Here is a 23,996-nt window from a genome sequence, read left to right as displayed (position 1 = left end):
TTTATTTTATTTTTCTTTACCAGTATTTATATTGCCACTGACATAGAAAGCAGATGGCCACAGTGGTTCTCCTCCCTTCCCTTATAAGTGGCACTTTGTTTTGGCATGCTAATTCTTCTTTGGTTCCCCAAAATAGCAAAACAGGCAGAGTCAATTATTTTTGGACTATGCTGTGTGTGGAGCAATTAGTTGCACATGGCAGTTGGTTTTTAATGCAACGTAGGCTCCTCTTCGGAGCTGGCATCACTTGGCTATTCCTTTTATGACAGAAGGGGGCTGTCTTTGCAAAACTGCAGACAAATTCAGTAGCTTCTCCTAAGCAAGGCAGTTGGCCCTGCATTTTCAAGGTTTGGCTTCCAATACGTGCAAGGGTAAGCAAAGAGGTGGCAGGCGATAGTGGAAGGCTGACACACGGTCCTTTTTATTGAAGTGGGAAGGAGACTTAAGTGTGAGCTCTTCAGGAGAACTTTGCTAGAGGTACTGGCCTTGAGACAAGTCACGTTTTCCTTCCTCTCAACTACCCAGCCAGTTCGGATGACACTCTTAACAGGGCAAGTGGCTTAATTGCACTGAATTTTTAAGACATCAGCACAACACAAGTCGCACACATTCTGAGTATTACAAGTCAGTAATTCATTTTTCTAAATGAAAGCTATTGTGGGTAGATCCCTGCAACCATGAAGGCTCTAGCCAGTTGCCTCATGTAAGAATTCTTATTAATCTAGCCCTCTTGCTTCCTCATTGGCTTTAGGAACAGCAGCAATGATACTGTTCTTTGCTGACATCGCTCATGGTGAAGCAACACAGGTTTGTTTGTTTTTGTTTTCTCATTTTTTTCTGCATTATAGCAAAAAGAGAGAGAAGACTTTAAGTATTATTTTTTTAACCCCCTCTAATATTGATGAACAGAAGATGATGTTAGCATGGACTGAATACTTTAAATAATTATATTTTCTTCTTTTGTAATTGGCAAATGGAAAAACAGAAGTTTTTTGTTTGTATCTTTAATATATTTCTTTCTTTAGTCTTTTTAAAAAATTCTCTCTCTCCCTCCAGAGATTGTATAATCATGGTGGTAGTGGATGGTTGATGGAGGATCCTGCATGAGAGACAAGATAATGTTGGTCTCCCAGGGTGAGAGGCTGGGAGGAGAAAGGAAATATCCCAGGTGAGAGCTGGGAGGAGCTACTGTCCTCTGTGGCGGGTAAGGGCTAAGTATTACTTTTAAGTGAGGGCTCCATACTCTACTTGTTTGATTTGTAATCTTTGTAGTTGTAATTTTATGGAAATTTTAAAATACAAAACTAAATGCCCAACTCTAATGCAAATGCTGATACAAACACCTACATCTGGAAATGATGGTCATCTCTCCTGGCAACACCTCCATCCATGGCTGCCTGCTTCCTCAATCATCCAGGATTCAGACAAGAAGACAAATACCTACAATATGAAAAAGGAGAATCATTAAGCTTATATAGACTTTATGACCTCCTCCCAAAGCGCAGACCCATAGACAAGGAAATGCTATCTGTTAGGAAATTAGGAAATTTGCCTCATACCCGACTACAAGGCCTACAGATCTGGACACTTCCCAATAAACTTTACAAACAAAGACAGCCTTGATGCACCCAGACATTTTTTGTGTATCTGTACACATAATCAACACCAGACTATAAGGGCTCAGTAGCTCAGAATTATAAACTTCTCATAGAAATCAATATGGGGTCATCCACAGCACTCAAAAATTACTGTGAACCAGACATTGGCATCCAAATAGAGAACCAGGTGTGGGACAGACTATGGGTAAGTAAGTCCTCTGTTAAAATCTATTTCAGCTAGAAACCAAGAAGCAACCTTGAAGGTTTATCTGTACTGGCACTGGATAACACTCTCATCAACTCCACACTATCACCTCAGTGCTAGCCTAGTTGCAGTTTACTGGGCATCGCCATCCATCTGTGCTCATTTCTGGAAAAAGGTCTTTGCTGTTTTGTCCTCTTATCATGGGCTGCAACCTGCTACTTATTCTGTAACCTACTACATACAAGTTTAAAAGTTTAATAAAAATTGGGGGGGGCGGACCTAGATCTGGCAATACTCTGAATAGCTGCACATCTTAATTACATAGGCTGTCATTTAGAAAGCCACCCAGCCTATGCAGGAAAGTGTAGGGAAACACACAGTTCTGAATAACTCAAAATACTGGAAACTCTTACTCCCAAAGAAGCAATGAAGATTCTTGTAGCACCTTAAAGACTGAGGTGTGTTATTGTGGCACATAGTCACAGAAGAATTTGGGGGTGGGGAGATCTATTTTGTATTTCAGTTAACAATATTGTTAAAGGTCTTGTGGGTTGTTCTGATCCAGTTCACCACCTGTCCAAAGGAAATACCAACAATTCTAGTCTTTCTCTCTTTCCACCAATTACTGTTTTTAAGAAACCAAAACCACCAGCGATCACTTTAGGGAGGACATGCTCAGCCTTTTGCTTATTACCCTTTTATCTGCTGGGAAGAGGGAAAATGAAAGAGAGATAGATAGAGAGAATACATATTTGCTACCAGAAAAACCTCAAGAAAAGACAAATGTTGAACATTCCCTAACAGCTAGGTCTCGTCCCACTCCAATTTTATAGGTTTGAAGGGTAAATGATTATATGTTCTTTTCTCACCAAGGAAAAGAATATACTTTTAAACTCACACTTGTTCTTGATGTCTGGTAATGATGCCACACAGTATGCCTAACCTGACATCAAGCAGAGCAGAGAGATAGGTTTCCTGCTGCCGGAGGCAAGTGATGTTAGTGGCACTGTTTGTTCACATTTTCCAGGAACATCTTCAGAAATTGATTGCATACTGCTTGCTACCTCTTTAGGATTAAGCAAAGAGATGTTCCTCTAGCCCACAGAAGGAAGAAAAAAATATTCTGATCATAGACTTCTTGCTGTTATCTAACTGGTTTGGCTGACGTGTATCTTAGCCTGTATAGAAATGCTGAAATGTTGATGTATTGAAGATTTCGAAGGCCATCGTCTCTGACCCCATTTAAAAAAATAATTGTTTACATTCCCCCCCCCCAAGAAATACAAAAACGCCCTCATTAAATTATTTCTTGTTTATTCAACTCTACTCTCAAACTGTAAATAATAACATTATATATGTTATTATATATACAGTGTGTATATATATATATATATATATATATATATATATATATATATATGCTTTCGTAGATTTTCACGGGTACAGGAATGCAGGTTTTGGTGTCCTCGGGTGTCTTCCCGTGTAAAAGTTGGGGTGTCTAGGCGACGTTTCGACGAGGTCTCACTCGTCATCTTCTTTGAAGATGACGAGTGAGACCTCGTCGAAACGTCGCCTAGACACCCCAACTTTTACACGGGAAGACACCCGAGGACACCAAAACCTGCATATATATATATATATATATATATATATATATATATATATATGGACTAGATGAAGTGTTGGAGGATATTACTAATTTCCTCATCCTCAAATGATATATCCTTGATATACTTCAGGAAATCCTCTCTACATTTTGCAAGCTGGCTTGGTCTCCCCACCCTTAATATCAAAGCTGAGCACCACAAATCATCTCGCTGATTAGACTGGGTAGGATCAGGGGCGAATCTACTATGAAACTAATGAAGCTTAAGCTTCAGGTCCCAGAAGCAACTTTATTCCTCATTGCTTAAAAAAAAATGGACCCAATTTGAGTAGCATGACTCAAATCAATTAAATTTTGGTGGTATATATTTCAACAGTCTTTAAACTGCACAGGTGCTGCAAAGGTGAAGCGTTGTGATAAATTGGCTGTTCCGCTGAAGAGCGCTTAAATTCTTTCTGCATATTGTCTCCAGAAAATGACATTGCAAGGAAGCTCTCCAGTGATGAAACTGATTGTGAATATGTTGCTAGAAAATCCAGAAAAACAAACCATAGAATTTTAGAGTTGGAAGGGACCCTATGGATCATGTAGCCCAACTCGCTTCAATTCAGGAATCTTTTGCCCAACGTGGGGCTCAAATACTCACTTTGACAGGTGAGATAATCCAGGACAGCCATTTTAATCAAAATCTGAGACAAAGTAGTTAATTTTTTAAAAATGGTGGTGATCTGTCATGGAACAACCCCATTGAAGAAGGTAACAAGGGGTTAGCCAGACCTCGTTGCTGGTTACAAAGGAGCCCCCATGACATTTCAGACTTCAGGGCCCTAAAAACATAGGTTCACCACTGGTAGGATGCATCCTTGCTAAAATCCAATTGGGGCCCTATTGATTTAAATGAAGGGAGAGTCAAACAGATTGATGTGTCCATATGTATATGTGCATATATGCTGTAAGTTGAGAGCAGAAGTAAACAAAGTACACCACACCAGTGCATGCCACATACTACTAGTGGAAAGCATCACTCCCACCAGTTGCATGCAGCAAACAAGAAAACAGAAACTTCTCTAACTAGGGAAGAGAGTTGTGTTCTTTTTTTATTTCTTAGCACATTGATACACCACAATTGGCACATACCTATAAAACACAAATAGCTGCACTCTGGGAAGTTTGCTCACCATGTTGTTGACATACATTATTGACTTGGCTTGCATGCAACATTAAATTATGGGTTAGCATTACATCCATGAGGCTCCTGCTCAGGATTTGGGGGAGGAATCCACTAAGATCAGATTCCAAAGTGACCTTATGTGATCTGATCATGATTGGGATCAGATTATAGGTTCCTTTCAGAATCTGCAGCAAATACCATGTGGTCTCAGGGCTGCAAGGCTGCATCTGTTCATGTACGATATATTTCTTACATTTAAACTTTTTAAATGTGCAATTCAGTTACCCACAGCCTGAAGTGGCTAGCACATGGGGTTCCTTGTTTCTGTGTGCTTTGAATGGAATGTAGGCAGTTCCCCTGGGAGCAGCACGACTTGGTGGCATCTCCTTGTTCTCAGGAGGAATTGTACAAAAATACCATGGCTGCCCACATATGAAAATTGGGGGCAGCCATGTTATTCCATACAATTCTACTTAGAATATTTCCTCTCTTTAAAATCTGCACAGAAACAGGACGGGACAGACTTAAGTCCTGTTCCCATGTAGAATTGGGACAGACCATAATTTAATGGGTCCGTCGAATCTGGCTCATGGACTCCCTCCTTTCCTCTCCTCCCCCAGCACAGCCACATAGAGGAGATGGGGAGGTTTTGCTTCCATTGTCAACTACTTGTTATGTCCAAATCAAACTGGTTAATGCTCTCTGTGATATAAGGAAACCCAACTTCAGCACACTTCCCTTTAACACATGGATTGGGGAACATGTGGATCTCCAGATGTTTCTGAACTACAGCTCCCCATTTTCTCATCCTTGGCCAGGATGGGGCTGGTGGAAGTTGGAGTCGAACAACATCCAGATAGCCATAGTTTCCCCACTCTAAACTGCAGTTAACACTAGCCACAATTCTCAGCTCAGATTAAACAAGTAACCATGGTTAGTTACAATCAGCTATGGTTCAGGAGAAGTGCATGTGCCTGAGTCTCACCAGTCTCATTCCCATTTGCTAAACTATGGTTCAGCATTAAGTCTGGATGCAGCCACTGATTCCCCTCCATAATGAGGAATCCATATACCTGAAGACAGCTGTATATTATGCTGGTTAGCTAACAACTCTTGTCCTGCTGATCCCAAAACAGGTTTACTATTTTTTACAAATGAGATACACTTTTAAAAAATAAAAACGAAGTTGCTGTGTTAATGGATAAATGCTATAAGAATATCATTCCTGCACCCTTTTTTCTTTGTAAAGGCAGCAGCAGCAGCAACAACAACAACAACAAAGCAGAACATTCATTTTGTAAAATGTTGTAACACTCAAGGATAGGGAAGAAGAATGATCACAAGCACCAGCCAATCAGGGCTGCACAGCTGGCTCCACAGCTTAATTTGCAGGAGCAACAAAGGCCTGAGGAAGCTGGTTTCACCTCATTAGTATTTATTTTTTTTTAAAAAAAAGAGGCCATGGCAACTGCTATTGTAAGATATGTTTGAAGGCTAAGATAGGTATGACTGGGGAATTGGGCCAGGGCATCATTTTTTGTAGGCTACTAACTTTCATGGACTTGTCTGCAAGGCTGTGCATGATACCTGATCAATTAAGCACACACTGTGTAGGCAACTGAAACTTCAGGACTGCTGCATATTTATCAAATCACTATATAAAGCTTGGGTCTTTCTCTTTAATAAAAGAAGAGCATAAACAGCATAGTATTCCTTGGTGTCTGAAGTGTTTATTAATATCCTTCTGTTGCTACTTCCCCAGAGATATAAATGAGAGAGTGAATTTAAGTTTCTTTAGTTAGCCTGGCACCTGCTTATGAGTCCTTTCTCATGGATGTTAGCCTGTCAGCTCTCTGTTTGCAGCTCCCATAGTAAGATGTACATATCTCTTTCTCATGGAGGTATGTATTTTCACACCCTTAAATACTTGTCTGCACTTTAGGTACAGTTACACTGTTGCATGACCCTTAAACATACATAAAACATTCCCAAGCAACCCAGGATGATAAAAACTGGGATCCAAACTGCACGCTATGCACTCTGATGTGAGTAAGAAATCTTCACTTGTGTAGTGGCTGAGAGACTTGGTTGCAAATCAGAAAGTCAGATCAGAATGGTGCCTTCATCACGAACACAGTAGTTGGCTTTAGGCCAGCTACTCGCTGTCTTACACATTTCATCTATAGTATGGGAGTTCTATATACTGACTTCTCTCAGGAGGCTTAATAGGGTTAGGTAAGGACAGTGACTTGATACATGCAAAGTGCTCTGAACACTTGAAAGCACTGTGCAAATATTAAGTATTGTTATGCATGTGTCAAGGGGACAGTTCAGCTAGCAGACTGACATAGAATGAATTATTTTGCGTTGTGCTGTCAGAGGCGGATTTCGGGAAGTGTGACTGGTTCCGCTGCCCTGGGTGCTGAGCCTAGGGATTGCCACAGGGCATCACAACCAAGACATAGTGAATTGAGCAGAATGGAAGGTGTGAGGGCACATGCCAAATGTTGGCCTTGCACAGGATGCCACTGAAATTTGAAAGACCACAGTCTGCCTCCGGTGTGGTGGTTGTATGCTTTTCAGGGCTTCCCAAAGTCTGGTGCTCAATGAGCAGGAAAATGATGTGAGGCAAGGTGTTGTGCCATTCACTAATGGCCTTTTCCCAGGCCTTTGGCAGACTGCCCATTCATTAATACTTTCTGCAGCCCTATGAGCCAGAAAGTTGCTTTCTTCAAGATTCCAGATTCAGTAACAGGCTTAGCACAATAGACACACATGGCTATATCCTGTGCTAGTTCTACCCAGAGTAGGCTCACTGATGTTAAAGGACATGGCATCACTGGTCCATTAAGATCAATAGATCTACTCAGAATAAAGCTTAGTTGGATGCAGCCCTTAGTTATTTTATTGTAAAGAATGTCTTTACCACTCATCTTGCCACAACAATAGGTAACACTTATGTCCCCAGCAGTGACAAAGTATGAAATGTTGTAATCTCCTTCATACTTGCTTATGCTTGAGTTACGAGCCGTTGCAAGGTTGAAATTCTGCCTGACTATCCTATTCAAAAGCTTCTGATAATATAAAGCTGAATAATAATTTAGGACCAGCATTTGTTCTCAACCACGCCAGTGTGCTTGGGAGTAGAATGCAACCCAACAGCTTCTGTCTGCCTAAAAGGCAGAATATATGCTACACAGCACTTACAGCAAAATCAATACAAATGAAAAAGCCAGGATATTAGCAGCAGCTCAGCCAGAAAGGAAAAAATAAACCTTCACAAAGAAATATCTCTGGCATGATTATACAATAGGGCACTACAACTGTGTGATCTCAAAGAATGCATCTACCTCACATTTGCCAAGTGAAATTAATTACTTCTCAAAATACTCTACTCATCAGATGCTTTCCAAAGAAGATCGGGTGAGAATTGGGTGGGAACATCAAAGAAAGGCAGTGGCCTAACAGATTCCACAAAGCAATGAATGAAAACATTTGAAATGTTAGCTTACCTATAGTAGCTTATTTAATTTAGCTGAAATTGTTATGGCCATGATCCAAAGAAGTAGAAGAACACCACGTGCTCAGCCTGCAGATCCTTTGACATTTCCTTTTATAGCAGCTGCCACATTTTTAAATATTCACCATTTGGAGAGTGCAATTGTGCTTGAAGTCCAATGGCTTTAAATTTTTCTAGCTTGATTGAGCCTTGTGCATAACTGAGTTGTCTGCCAAAGAATCTATTCATATTGCATACTCAGTACTCGCAGCCTCACTGTTGCTCCTTGACACAGAGCCTACGGGAACTGAGACTAATCCCTAAATGACATCCAAAACTACTGGAGTTGTGCACTTCAGGGAGAGGTAAGCAATAATAGGCAAGCTGTCCTTCAGGGAGAAAATGCAGTGCCCCAGAGCTTGGTATGAAAAGCGTTGCTGTCATGGAAATCCTAAACTAAAAGACGCACTAGTCAGAAAGTAGTACAACTAAATTGTCTCCCTCCAACAAGAGCAGAATAACAGCAGGAAACTAGCCAGATACAATAAGTCCAGTGCCACCTAGTGAGTAAACTGTATAATGACATTATCCACACAACTGCAATAGATTAAAATCTGCCAAAATACATAACATTACACCACCCTCTGTTTCAAATGCTCTCTTTATTCTGAAGTTTATTAATCAGTGTGTTTCTGTTTAATCTGTTAATGTTATCTTTGCTGTTTTTAATAATTTTAAGTCCTGGGGAATTTTTTCTATTAAAGGGCAGAGTTTGAAGCAGCCCTACTTATGTGAATGAGAGGCTTTAATCTTGGAAGGCCTTGCTCTTTTGGCTCATGCCTTAATACCTTGTCTGTTTCAAGGACCTAGCTATTGTGTCACTTGAGGATAAGACGGGCTGTCAGTTTTAGGAGGTGATATGAGTTTTTTTATCTGTTTCCTTCCATCATCTCTGTGCATTGTATTCTTCAGCTAGCAGGTGCTCTATGTCCTATTGAATCAGACATATGGGATTGTCATTCTTATGCTTAGCTAACATTGATCTTTCAGCATTGTTAATGGGGGCCATGTATCTTTGCTCACTGTTCTGTCTTCTTTTCTAACCAGCTTGATCTATGCAATCCATATCTAACATAAAGGTGGGAGCTGTAGTTAGTATTCTGCATGATTTTTCATCATCAGGATAAGGTCTTGTTTTGTTTATTCACTCTGGGTAAGCTCTGTTGTTTTGTATTCCTTGCTCTTAGATCAAATGTAAAGATATGTTTGCTGTTGACCCCATTTTAAAAGCCCTCTAGAGGTGGAAACTGAAAAGGTTGATATAAGCTGGCATAGTTATTCATTATGAATGGTGAAGCACAATTCCTTTATTTTCATTAATTTTACATAGAAATCAGTTGCAATGCAACATTCTTTCCTTGTTTTTGGAGATCTTGTGTTCAGCATGAAAGAGGATGGAAAGAGAAATGTTATTTCCCCCTATCCTTATCAAATCAATGTTATTAGAGAGGGCTGATTTTACCTTGCGCAAAAGGATGCTACTCTATCTAGATCTTGACCAGAAAGACAAGTAGCTTAGTACTGATGATAAATTTTAGATATACTGGACAAGAGTTCTAGCTTGTCCACTGTCAAATGAGATTTAAGTGCTAATCAGATGGGAAGTGCTGAATCATTCTGAAGGATTAAAGGGAACCTTTATCCATCTCCACTAATATTCCAAGCTATAACCGAGACAAAATAATACCACATGGTATTATTTTCATTCTCAGATATGCTGAATTAAACACTTTGGTCAATATAAGATTCATAGTATCTGGGGTTACTGGGGTGGTAGTTGCACTGGAGCTGTATATGTGGTGGGAGAAAGAGAAAACCTTTTTGTGATCTGTCTGTCTTGAGAAACAATGGGGTGAAGTCAGACCACTGGAGAATCACATTGCCTGCTGTGGCTGCAGAGACTGGTAACTAGTAACAGCTGCCTCCTGCATTGTTTTTGCTGCGTTTGCAGCACTGAGGTGGCCTCTCCATGGTTCAAGCCTGGGCAGTATGTATGGAGGTCCTGGGCTTCCCAGATGACCCCTTGGCTTCATTGATGTGGACCAAAAAACAACAACAAAGCAATAAATTTTGCACCAGCTTGGCTGCAGGAGTTGCCAATCCTCTGGTAGTAATTGCATTGGAACTGTCTGTGTGGTGGGAGAAAAAGAAAATCAGTGTTACAGAAATAAGAGTTGGCCAGGTGGCCCTATTAAGGATTCCACATCTATTTGAGATTTGATCTATGAATGTTTGGAGCATGGCATTCTCCCTCACAGAAACAAAATAATGACATGTATTACCTAGGGAGCCCTATGTAGATATTTCTCCTTATGTTTTAAGGGCACAGGTGGCGCTGTGGTCTAAAGCCTCATGGACTTGCTGATCGGAAGGTTGGCGGTTGGAATCTGCACAACAGAGTGAGCTCCCGTTGCTCTGTCCCAGCTCCTACCAACCTAGCAGTTCAAAGGCATACCAGTGCAGGTAGATAAATAGGTAGTGCTCCGGCGGGAAGGTAAACAGTGTTTCCATGTGCTGCTCTGATTTCGGTCTTCCAGTGCACCAGAAGTGGCCTAGTCATGCTGGCCCCATGACCCGGAAAGCTGTCTGTGGATAAACGCCGGCTCCCTCGGCCTGAAAAGTGAGATGAGCACTGCACCCCATAGTCGCCTTTGACTGGATTTAATCATCCAGGGGTCCTTTACCTCACCTTTCTTTTTACCTTTAGTAGTAGTAGTAGTAATAATAATAATAATAATATCCCACCCTCCCCAGCCGAAGCCAAGCTCAGAGCGGCTAACAACAGTAAAATAATACAACATTCTAAAACCATTTCATTATAAAATGAGTTCAAATCAAATTAATGGCAACCATTGGGCTAGAGTTCTGTGAGGATTGCCAAAGGCTGCGCTCTGGCCAAAGTGAAAATAGTGAAAACCTCCCTGTTCCACCAAATTATTGTGTAACGAATTATTGACAAGGTTTTGAAAACCACAGTCTGAGTTTTACTTCTGTTTATTTATTTACTTGAATTGGTTTTATGCATGTTATATTTCTTCTTGTCTTTTTAATTTGTACACTGCATTGGTTGGCATTTTTTTTAAATAGCAAACTAGTCCCTATGTGTTCTTTTAACTCTTTTCAGACAGCCCTGCAGTTAGGAGAGTGAATTAGTGAATAGTCAAAGAAGGCTCCAGAGTATCTACTTTAATAAGAATGTACCACAGCTTTGCAAATGAAATTTGGGGTGCAGTGGTTATGTGGTTGGACTTGTACTTTTGATAAATGCACTTTTAAAAAATATCAGGAGTTCCTTCATAATTCAGTCCAAGAGGAGCAAGAGTGGAAAGGGGGAAGGATGGACAACTGGTGGCAAAAATCGTTGTGTAAACTCACCCACTATTGCGTATTAAAATATTTTCAAAATGGGAGGGAAGGGCTGGTGATCACAGTGGCATTTTCATTTTGCAGCATGCCCCTGTAATAATTGCTTACGTTACACATCTTTGGTGTCTTCCATCATGAAAAACAAACCAACCCTCAGAGAAATCACAATTTTAATGTTATATGGCTCCTGAGTCTTAGTTAAACTATGTACTGTATAGATCAGGAGTGGGGGGGGAGAGGTGTTTTCTCACGAATGCAGACCACCACCACCCCACCCCCGGTTTCTTTATCTGGCCATTGGAATTCTGTGTGCCACACTCCATCTTCCCAAGCCTCATCCACTGGCTCTCACTCTGCTCCCTCCTCTAGTGCTCTGGCTTGGAATGTGTCTTTGAACTGTGAAATTGCCTCTTGCTTGCTTACTTGGATGGAGGATTGAAAGAAATGCGTAGAAACCTCCAGTTTTCACTTGTTGGACTATAGCCTGCTGTACAAGGTCATTGTCAAGGGTTGCATCTTTCGCTTTGCCTGTCCCCCCCTTCTTCTTTTTTGCTCTTGCCCTGCCCATTACTGTGGCCCCCAGAAATTGCCAATCATCATGGAGTGTGGTCTTCAGACTGACAAAAGTTCCCTACCCCTGTTTTAGGTGGCACTTCCCATCTTCCTAATAGCTTCTCTTTTGCTATGTGTTCCTAGTGAGGAAAGAACAGAAAATACTTTTCACTGAGGGGCTCCAATATATGAGAGAGAGAGAGAGAGAGAGAGAGAGAGAGAGAGAGAGAGAGAGAGAGAGAGAGAGAGACACTCAGGACACTAGGAAGTGGTTTTCTTTATCCCTTACAAATCCCTTGGACCAGTCTAAGGTAGATCTTGAACCTGCTCTTTATCCTTCTGGCTTAATCCAGCTCAAACCAGGATTAGAGATATTTTTTCCCCTCTGACAGGAACTCAGGATGGATGGCCATGTTAATATTCCCATCTGGGTATGCTGCTCTCTGCCACTCCCACATTGATGCACATGCATGATGGACTCTGGACTGCCTGGGCTCTTGCCATCTGTTGGATGGCACAAAGCCCACTTCCCTAGCTTTTGATTATCCTAATGGTTGGAATGTCCTCCAGAGCACTTAGTGAAGTCTTGTTGGATTTTCGAAGCATATAGTACAGAGAAAATAGAAGGGAGTATAACATATTTGATATGTGCATGTTATAATTATTTATTATTAATTGCATTTATATATCGCCCTTCATCCAAGGATCACAGGGTAGTTTACAGCATAAAAACATGTGTAGAACTCAAAGGTTTTTCACTTGTACTTAAAGAGTCTGTTACTTCTTGTTTATGGGTTGACTTTTGTTCTTGCTGCTTCATGTGTTATTCTGTCCATAAAACCCAGTGTGAGTCCATAGATATTCCATAGGATGCAGCAGTAGCATGACCATGTTCTGTGCTGTTCTCTAATGTATATAAGACTCCAGTTTATAATGTATATAAGAGTCTAATCTAATGTATATAAGAGTCCAGAGGAACTACTGGTGTGAATTTGCAGCAGTTCTGTCCTACCAAGCTTGACTTTACCATGTGGCATCAAGAGTACTTCTTGTTTGATTCCATCTGTCCAATATACTTACACTTAATGAGAAAAATTCACTCATAATATAAGAAGAGCCCTGCTGGGTTAGACCAAAGGCTCACTGAGTCCAGCATCCTTGACAAAATCCAGAGTAAATGCATATTCCAATCATGATAAAGAGGTAAAATTTATAGGCAGCCTAACTGACTGCACCTTAGAATAGTTAGTTATGGAACGACCGGAGAGGAGGCAACCCTGGCACTCAGCTAAATTTGTCACAAGAATACATTTTGAATGTGTTCTAAACATTCAACAACAGATGGCGCCAGAGAGAAAAAATAAGTTTATATGGATTTTTATATAAGCTTTTATTTTTCCTTTGTTGTAACAATTTAATTTCTGACTTTTTAATAGCGTTTATAACCTGTGCCCTGGACTTAATATGGAGGAGTGCCCAAAACCAGGTATGAGATGTAAGGGCTATATTCAATATTAGTCATACTAAGAGAAGCATGGGGTGTTAGGAGAGAGCCAGTACTTTGGGTGGGGGAGCCGTCATGCTTCTGGGGGTAGTTTGTCCACCTTTGGTTCCCAACCTGCAGTCAGCTCTCTCCTGTGGCTCCTAGAAGCTGTCAGCATGTGACAGCGGCTACGTCCAGGGAATGACTTGGACTGGCCAGCTAAACCACGTGAGGGTAGCTGATGGGTCTCAAACCTTCAATGACTTAAGGACTTCCCCTGCATGTGAAAACAGCCTCCGGTGGATTGAGCAGATGAGACCAATAGTGGGTCCAACGGCCAAGAAAGCGGTTTCTGCATGTGCTGTAGAGGGAAGTGAGGGGCAGGTGGGGCTCGTTAGCCTGGGAAGGTAGCCCATTTATGGGAAGGAAGACTTTGATCCTAAACCTCTGCTGCCTTGTAGGATATATTTGGGAAAAGAGATGGCTAAGGAGTAAACCCTACACAAATCAGGAGTGGAGTCGCTAAGGTGGCTAGATAGCGCCTTGTATGTTTTCTTTCAGCAACTCCTGCAGCCAAGTTGGTGCCAAATGTATTGCTTTCCTTACCTTTTGTGAGGCCGGGGTGTGTGTGTGCGCTTTTCATCAGGGCAGCCCAGGACCTCCATACAACATGTGGAGGTAACTTTGGTGCTGCGAACAAAGTGGTGTGACTTCACCCCTGGGAGTGCAGTCCATTGACTTTCAAGACAGTTGGATAACAACAAGAAGTCATTCTCATAGAGTGATTTAGCATATGCCATTGTATAGTGATGCACACTGGGGCAAAAAGCCACACACTGTATGTGGTTACAGAGTCTGAATTGGTAGTGACTAAACATCTAAAAGGTCTTGGAGTCATTGTAGATAGCTCAGTGAAAATGTCAACTCAGTGTGTGGCAGCTGTAAAAATGGGTAATTTCATATTGGGAATAACAAGGACTGGGGGTGAAAATAAAACTGCCAGTATCAGTGCTGTTATACAAGTCTGTGCTTCAGTTGCATTTGTGCATAGTTTTGGTCACTGCAACTCAGAAAGATTATTGTAGAGCTGGAACAGGATCAGAAAAGGGAAACCAAAATGGCCAAGGGCTGAAGAAAATGATCAATGGTTTGGATAGGGGGAAAGGTGTGTAAGGGAGTATGTGAAACATTGACTATGCATATTGTGGAGAAAGTGGAGGGAGGAAGTTTCCTGACCATTGGAAGATTCAGGACAGACAAAAGGAAGTAGTACTTCACACAACACATAACTAAACTGTGGGAAAATGTTGTAATAGCTATCAACTTGGATGGTGACTCTAAATTTTATCTTTCATACAGACGGTCAGTTCTGTGATCAACTGTTGTAGAAATTTCAATTCTTTGTCATGATCAGGGCATGCATTTACCCAGTATGAGCATAACTGAAGTCATCTAGTACAAGAACGCATCTTCCTTTGGATGCCTCCTTGATCATCGTAGGTGTTTTGGTCAGCGTAGTGGTAGTGTAAATGCATACCAGATGCTAAATTTTATTTGGAGCAGACCTGTTGAAATAAATGTACACGATTAAGTTAGGGCAATTAATTTCAATAGGTCTCTCTGAGGAAAATTTAGTTGAATACCAGTTTAAATTATTTTTAGGGTGTGACAGCAGCATTCCCAGTCAGTAATTCTGCCACTTTGGGGATTTCTACTTCGTATGACTCTTAATACTTTTGATGAACAGAGCAACATCCAGACCTTCATCCAGAGTTTGTATCCATCGCCATATCCTATTAGTTCTATCAATTCCAACAGTACCGGCCTAGTCGTGCTGACCAGCACCCACTACATCTTTGGACTCCTTTTTAAGAACTCCTTTTTAAGAACAATCACCCCACTAAAACTCTGCCTTGAGTCCTCGTCATGGAAAAAGGGGTATAAATAATTGTATAATGGTAACGAAGAGGTAGGTGGCGTTGTGGTCTAAACCACTGAGCCTCTTGGGCTTGCCGATCAGAAGGTTGGCGATTCGAATCCCCACGACAGGGTGAGCTCCCATTGCTCAGTCCCAGCTTCTGCCAACCTATCAGTTCAAAAGCACGTCAAAGTCCAAGTAGATAAATAGGTACTGCTCCGGCAGGAAGGTAAACAGCGTTTCCGTGCATTGCCCTGGTTTCGCCACAAGCGGCCTAGTCATGCTGACCACATGACCTGGAAAAACTGTCTGTGGACAAATGCTGGCTCCCTCAGCTTGTAAAGCGAGATGAGCACCGCAACCCAAGAGTCGTCTGCGACTGGACTTAACTGTCAGGGGTCCTTTACCTTTAACGATGATGATGATGATAAAAACAACAACAACAACAACGTTTTAGTTTATAGTGGTGTTTAAGAGAAGCTTATCTAACTGCACTGTGCTATTTTAAAATGCGGAATCTATATATTTTTATTTATTTATTTATTTTCAATGCAAAATCATAACAAAAATTACAAACATTGAATCCAAAATAATACTATACAAACAAAAAACCCCGGAACATACAGAAAGAAAGAAAGAAAGAAAGAAAGAAAGAAAGAAAGAAAGAAAGAAAGGAAGGAAGGAAGGGGGGGGAGCAAAGGAAACAAAACAAAACTAAACAAAAACAAAAAAGCACACATCTACAGAAAAAAACCATATCATTACGTACATAAACACAAACTGACTTCCTTCCTTTGTTCTACGACCTCAAAAAAATTACTCTTACTGTATTGTTGTGTCTAATTAGATTACTTCCACCTTTGTACTTTTTTTTTTACACCATTTTTCTTTTTCTTTAACCCTGTAAAGCATCATTCATTACATACCAATATATTTACTCCAGAACAATGTTTTTTCATATACTCTTTAGCACAACCCCATTCTTTTAATAATTTCTGGTCCGATTGTCCCCTTATGTAAGCTGTGAGTCTTGCCAGATTTATGTATTCACAAAATTTAATTTGCCAATCTTTCACTGATGGAATTTTTCTGCCTTTCCAGTTTTTAGCTATAAGCATCCTGGCAGCTGTTGTTGCATAAAGGAATACTTTCCTTTGATTTTCGGGGATATCATTTGTAATTAAACCTAAAAGGAATGCCTCCAGTTTTTTACTGAAAGATATTTTAAACATCTTTTTGAGTTCTTCATAGATTTCATTCCAGAATTGTTTAATAGGTCGGCATTCCCACCACATGTGAAACATTGTTCCTATTTCTTTTTTGCATCTCCAACAGGTATTCAATTTTAATTTGTAAATTTTAGCCAATTTTACCGGAGTTAAGTACCATTGGTACACCATTTTCATAAAATTTTCTCTTATTGTATAACATGCCGTGAATTTAATGTCATATTTCCATAATTTCTCCCATTGGTCCAGCCGAATTACATATCCTATATCACATGCCCATTTAATCATTACTTATTTTACTTCTTCATCCTTTAATTCTCATTCTAATAATAAATTATACATTTTGGATATATATTTTTTTGAGTTTTGTAGTAATACTTTTTGTAATTTTGATTCTTCTTTTTCAAATCCTATTACTTTATCCTGGTTGAATATTTGTGCAATTTGGTGATATTGTAACCATGTGGTACAGTATTGGGTCACCTCATCGTATGGTCTTAGTTTTAATTGGCCCTGTTCTTCCTTTAGGAGCTGCTGGTATACTGTATTGCCATTCTTCCTATAGTATTTTTCTTTTTAACCGATATTACTTCTAGCGGTGAGACCCACAATGGGGTTTTCGGTTCTAACAACCTTCTATGTCTCACCCAGACCTTGTATAATGCATTTCTAATTACGTGGCTTAGAAATTCTTTATGGACTGCCACTTTGTTATAAATTAGATAGGCATGCCAACCATATCTGTTGTTCCATCCCTCCAAATCCAAAATGTCACTGTTATCCAATTTGATCCAATCCTTGATCCAAGTAAAGCATGCCGCATCGTAATATAGTCTCAGGTCTGGGAGTCTAAAACCTCCCCGCTCTTTTATGTCGGTTAATAATTTATGTTTGATCCGTGGCTTTTTGCCTTGCCATATAAACTTTGTTAGGTCCGATTTCCATTTTTTAAAACAATAATCTTTACCTATTATGGGAATCATTTGAAAAAGGAACAGAAGTTTTGGTAAGATATTCATTTTAATAGCCGAAATTCTACCCCAGAGTGTTAATTTCAATCTTGTCCAAGTTTCCATTTCTCTTTTTGTTTCTTCCCCCCAAAAATTATAATTATCTTCAAACAAATTTATATTTTTCATTGTTATTTGTATTCCTAAATATTTCACTTTTTTTACAATTTGCAATCCAAATTTTTCTACCAGTTCCTTTTTCTCTTGATCTCCCATGTTTTTTACCATTAGTTTTGTTTTTTCTTTATTCAAAGCAAAACCTGATACCCTTCCAAAGTTTCCCATTTTTTCTAGAGCCTTTGCTATGCTTTCCTTTGGATTTTCCACCATTAAGACTAAATCATCTGCAAATGCCCTTATTTTATATATTTTCTCTCCTAGGGATATTCCATTTATTTCTTGATCCAATCTGATTGGAATCTATATTGTTTTGTAATGTTGCAAACTGGTTAGAGACTTTTTTGTAATATGAAGCAATATATAAATTACCTCAACAAGAACAACAGCTGCTCCTGATGTGTGAATTTTCTTCTGTGGTCTCTTTGAATGCTTTCCATGTCCCCATGCACTTTCACCACCTAGATCTATGCTGCACCTATTGAACAATCATAAATTCCCTAAAGATGATTCATAAATTCTCCTGTTTCCTACAGTGATTAGTTTAAAAGCTGCTCTGCCACTTTTTTAAATTTCAAGTGCCAATACTATGATTGTACTCTGGTTCATGTTCAGCCTACCCATTTTGTATGGACCCAGCTTGTCCTTGTTGTTGTTTAGTCGAGTCCGACTCTTCGTGACCCCATGGACCAGAGCACGCCAGGCACTTCTGTCTTCCACTGCCTCCCGCAGTTTGGTCAGACTCATGTTTGTAGCTTCGAGAACGCTGTCTAACCATCTTGTCCTCTGTCGTCCCCTTCTTCTTGTGCCCTCCACCTTTCCCAACATCAGGGTCTTTTCCAGGGAGTCTTCTCTTCTCATGAGGTGGCCAAAGTATTGGAGCCTCAGCTTCATGATCTGTCCTTCCAGTGAGCACTCAGGGCTGGTTTCCTTCAGAATGGATAGGTTTGATCTTCTTGCAGTCCATGGGACTCTCAAGAGTCTCCTCCAGCACCACAGTTCAAAAGCACCAATGCTTCGGCGATGAGCCTTATTTATGGTCCAGCTTGTCCTTAGTGCCTGACAAATCCAAAACATGCCTTCTGATACCATTGTCTTATCTACCTTTCTCCATACCAATGGCTTGAGCTGAGTTACAAGATGCAATAAAACAAGCACAATAAATTTAACATGAAAGCACTGAAACTAGACCTAGAACAGTAAAATACTTGAGGCTGGAGCTATTTAAACCAGCATAAAAAAGTAAAGGCACCCATAAGGACTGAGTTGATACTGTCTTGAAATTAACCATCAAGCAATCCTAGAGGAAGGCAATAATGCTTCTGAATACCAGTTGTTGGAAACCGCAGTGGGGAAGAGTGCTCTTGTGTTTGGGTCCTTGCTTGCAGTTTTCCCCCAAGCATCTGCATAGCCATTGTGAGAACAACAAACTGGACCAGATGGACCTGATCCAGCAAGCTCTTCTAACATGATTACTATTGTGTGGGAGGGAAAAGTAGGGGTATGCTTCTGGCCCCAACCCCTCCATCATACTGCATCACTGTTCCTGCCTCCCATGTGTCAGGGGCTGAACTTCTGCAGTAGTGTTATCAGCTGTACTTGTGTAGTCTCCCCACACAATTGAGTACATGGAAGTTATGCTAGGGGTGATGGTGCAACACTGGAGCAGATGGGGCCTCAGAGGGCACCCCCAGTCTTTTCTTCACACCAGTTAAATATGGAGGGACCACCTGAACAGGGCTCTATTTTAATCACTGTGCTGCCCTGAACTTAGTTGTGTCTTAGTTTTCTGTTCCTCTTCTGTCCTAGTTGGAGAGACAATAAATTTCTCAGTTAGCTTTGTAGCTGTTGTGTGCTCTGAGGATTCCATGGCAAAGTAACCTTTCAGTTCTCGGTAACAGAGTACATAAGAACAGTAGGTGAAGTTCTGTATTCGAGGGCAAAGTACTGGGTGTACTTTGCTTAAATCTACAGTGATTGCAAGTAAATATTTTGTCCTGCAATAAATGTGGGTCTCAGGTAGGGATGGGGGAAAGATTTAAATCAGTTTGCATTTAAAGTCAAAACTCTCTGATTTTGCACCTACTCAAACCAAAGTACAATCGTCCTTCAAAATTTGCGTTTTTTAAAATTTTGCAATTCAGTTCTCCAGTCAAACAGGGAGGGATCATCACAGACCACAGCAAGCAGATGAAGCAATGGGCAGAGCACTATCAAGAACTGTACTCACAGGAAAACACAGTTCTCAACAAACTATAATCAGTAGCTGATAGGGTCTATCCTGACTCACAATGCAGCTTTACAGCTCAGAGATAAACAGTCGACATGGTTTTCTCACTGTGTAAGCTGCAGGAGAAATGCAGAGAGCAGAGACACCCTTTGTACATGCATTCATAGACCTGATGAAGGCCTTTGACCTCATCAGCTGAAAAGACTCTTCACACCTCTCAACAAGATAGGATGCCCAGCTCACAGTATGATTGTGTGACACTGCCCAGTATGACGGTTCAACCTCGGAGGCCTTCCCTATAAAGAGTGGTATGAAACAGGGCTGTGTTATCGTCCCAGCTCTCTTTGGCATGTTATTCTCTCTGGTGGTCTCATATGCTTTTGGTGACAGGGGTATGTTCAGCTTGGCACGTCACCATGCTAAGCCAAAAGTGGATCTGAGAGATTTTGTTTGCAGATGACGCAGCCTTGACAGCACACTCCAAGAAAGATCTACAGAGATTCATCAACCTTTTTGTCCAAGCCTGCAGAGAATTTGACCTTACCATCAGCCTGACAAAGACCAACATTCTGGGTCAGGACATAATCAGCATACTACACATCAGCATTGGTGACCACACGCTTGAGGTGGTAGACGGTTTTGTTTACCTAGGTTCCACCATTACCAGCAACCTCTCCATTGACAAGTGTATTGGCAAGGCAACTATGACAATGGCTCACCTCTCCAACAGGGTATGGGAGAATGTGATGCTAATGTCCAATACCAAGATGAAAGTCTACCAGGCTTCCATGTTGAGCATGCTGCTTTATGGAAGTGAGTTGTGGACAACTTGCACTTGCCAGGAGCGACACCTCAATGTCTTCCACATGTGCTGAGTTAGGAAGATTTTGGACATCATACGGCAGGACAGAGTCTCAAATAAAGATGTGCTCACATGTTTACATTCCTGTCTTAGTGACATCTACACTGGCTTGGTCATGTTCACAGAATGGAAAATGGCAGAATCCCCAAGGACATGTTTTATGAGAAGCTGGCTTTTATTATAAAGATGTCTGCAAATGAGATATTAATGCTGTCAACACCAACATTGACATGTGATAATCCCTTGCAGATGACCACAGTGCCTGGAAATAGACAGTCAAGACATGTATCCACAGCAGTGACTAGAGGAAGAACAACCTCTGGGAGGAGTGGAAAGAGAAGAAACACCATGGTGCATCTGCAGCAGCACAACCAGACACCTTCATCTATCCTAGCTGCAATAAAACATGTCTCTTCTATATCGGTCTCTACAGCCACAGCAGGCACTGTGACTCTCCAACGGTTAGACTTCACCTCCGAAGGCACATTCTTCCATTGTCTCTCGAGACAGATGGATACCAACAACAAGGCAAAATTACCTATCAGAATGTGTCGTAGGAGAAATTGGCACCAAAGTGCAGGTGAATTTTCATGAGAAAATAATCAAGTTGATTAGGAGATCTGAATTTTAGAAGGAAAAACAGACAACCAAAATTGACAGATTGATTCATCCATAGTCTCTGGTGTTTGCTTTTTTCACAATGACTAACTTTACAGTGTTTCAGATGCTTAATGGAGAAGGAACATTATTCTCTTCTGAAAAAAAGCCAAAGATTGAATCAGAGTTCCACAGCTGTGGCATTGCTGTAGAAAAAGACATGTCCCTCACCTTCGCCTGGCTAACTTCAAGCATAATGGCTTCCCTTTAAGATTATGATTATGATTATTTTTTTGTGTGTGGTGGGGTAGGGGGCATTTTCATACAAGAGAAAAAGTTTATGAATTGGTTGGTGTTTGATTTGGTTTCCTTTCAGCAACTGCGTCGGGAACGTAACTGCAGCTGGGTGCTGCTTGTACATACAAGTCAGGCTTGGCTTTCAATAAAATTCTTAGATCTCTAGCAAGAAGGGACACATTGCTTACAGTGTTTTCTGAGCATCTTCTGTTGCTGAGACAGGATGAATGTTCTTATTGATCAAAGACAATTGGTAATGTCTTAAGGAGGAGGATTTTTCGAAATATATAGAACTGGGTCTTACTGGCTCAAATACTTACACTGAAAACATTCCTATTAAGAGAGATCTAAGAACATTGTTCCGTGGTGTGTGTATCCTCAGACATGAAGTAGGAAACACTACATTTTTTTCCCTTTTAAAGTCTGTCATTAATAGACAGCCTGTTTATGGAGGGACTTCCTCATCTTAAGTTTCTGAAACTTTTTTTTTTTAAGCAAGTAAACACTTCCTGATTTAGAGTGCATTTTTTTGTTTTTAAGTTAGCACTAAGAAAAGCTCAGCCACTGGGACATCACTGCAGTTTGAACAAGAATTTATACCCTGAGCTAGGCCCCCCTTTTAAAGGGCTACACAAAAGAATGGTTTAGTTTGACTGAATTGCCTGCTACTTGGTGGAAATCATATATAAATGAGCCCCAATCAATCAATACTCATGAGGCTGCAAAAGTTTTTAAAAAGCATAAAAGATAGATCAGAAGATATATTTTAGTACACACACACAAAGGCTCTTAAGTGCTGTTGTCTGACACTATGAACTCCAATCAATGTGTCAGTATTTTGGAATTTGAAAGGAAATGGGGATCAGACCTGACAATCCAGAGCTGAAATTTGATGCCCTGGTCTTTTTGATAAACTGACAGGCAGTGAAAATTGCACATGTCTGCAGGGAATCAGGAGAAAAAGAGTTTTGTAGGAAGTCTGCTTATGATTCACAAAGGCATGTGCTTTATCAAAATGGATTTCATTCCCATTCTGTGGCAGGTTGTTTTCTTTCAGATTGGAGGCTTTTTGCAGATTGTAAGCTGTTTGCTGCTTTATGCACATGTATAGGATAGTATTGTTTTTGTTGGTCTCCAGTTACTTTGTTTACCTGTTATTGGAACTTCACACAGAACTTATGTGGAAGAATAATGTGAAAGGGAATTACGCGGGAACTTGGTAGAACAAGTTGAGTGAGTGAGCTGGGGGGATAGAAGAGAAGAATAATCAGAAATGCGGTAAACCTTTTCTTGGATTATAGCACTTCAAACATCTAGAGAAGCGTTCAGCTGAGTCTTCTCTGTGATATGCTGTGTCAACCAGCACTCATAGTGGGTGTGCTCATATGCTAGAAACAGAAAGGAAATAACTTTCTTACGTATTGTAGTAATTATTGCAACAGATTACAAACTGCTGAACATTGTTTGGTCAAGTCTACCTTCACTGATGACATCAGTAGTGCAGCTAGCATAAATACAGGAGAAAATACTAAGTACCTATTTCATTTCTTAAAAGAGTAGAATGTGTTCCCTTTGTGTGTTACTACATGTTCTTGTGTTCCTGTTTCTGAAGAGAAGTATATAAATTTTCCATTTCCTGATTTCACATGCTTAATTATTTTGTATTGTTTAATCTCTCCCCATTTCTCTTCTCTTGAAGATGACTGTCTTCTTCAGATGAAAGATTCCCCCTTGTCATTTGTCTGTTTGCTTAAGCCTGGTTTGGTCCTCTGGTTTTCATCTTATTTCTAAAGGCTTTAAGTTTGTCCTGCCACTTAAAGCATGCCACTTAAAGTTTTCCTTATTTTGTCTTGCCTGGAAAGGAAACATTGCTGACAAGGATAACTGCTTCCTTTTCAGATTTGGGGAGGTTAGCCATATTGGAGTGGGTTGCCTTCATAGAAGAGTCTGGACACTAGGATCCATAAAGCTTAAAAAGTTGGCAAGAAATACTAGAAAGTTTGGCACAGCATTTGTGTGTGTGTGTTTTATTGGCCATCTTCAAAACAGAGTGCTAAATCATTTAGTGTGTGTAATGCAGCTGCAAGGGCTTGGAGTGGAGGCGTAGGAGAGAATGGAATGCTCTGAGGAGGGGGCCTTTAATGGGTTATGGAGTGATAGGACTGCTGCTGCCCAATCTGGCCTCAAACTTAATAA

At 40.5% G+C, this 23,996-nt stretch overlaps 1 protein-coding gene and 1 long non-coding RNA gene across 5 annotated transcripts in view; one reads left to right on the top strand and one right to left on the bottom strand.

Annotated features, from left to right (window-relative positions):
* Nucleotides 1-23,996, top strand: part of LOC309362143 (uncharacterized protein) — a gene marked incomplete at its 5' end in the record, with an annotated part of 156,393 nt that overhangs the window by 60,936 nt on the left and 71,461 nt on the right. Inside the window, 2 exons of one of the 4 annotated variants that reach the window (XM_081897678.1) lie at nucleotides 13,494-13,543; nucleotides 21,156-22,258. The exons of 1 other annotated variant lie outside the window; for it this stretch is intronic. In XM_081897678.1, the coding sequence (XP_081753804.1) occupies nucleotides 13,494-13,543; nucleotides 21,156-21,500 (395 nt within the window). In that variant the 3' untranslated portion in view covers nucleotides 21,501-22,258. Of the gene's footprint in view, nucleotides 1-13,493; nucleotides 14,695-21,155; nucleotides 22,259-23,996 lie in introns of those variants that run through there. 2 more of the 4 variants (XM_081897679.1, XR_014164803.1) reach the window with 2 other exon arrangements.
* LOC309362185 lies at nucleotides 14,831-23,331 on the bottom strand. The gene is made up of 3 exons (XR_014164851.1): nucleotides 22,952-23,331; nucleotides 18,187-18,292; nucleotides 14,831-15,105 (listed from the first exon to the last, which is right to left on the bottom strand). It is a non-coding gene; the product is annotated as an uncharacterized lncRNA (long non-coding RNA).

Source organism: Podarcis melisellensis, assembly GCF_964234715.1.
Source record: "Podarcis melisellensis genome assembly, chromosome: Z".
Taxonomy (NCBI): Eukaryota; Metazoa; Chordata; class Lepidosauria; order Squamata; family Lacertidae; genus Podarcis; species Podarcis melisellensis.
Note: the sequence above shows the minus strand (reverse complement) of the source record. Positions and strands in the feature narration are given on the sequence as shown.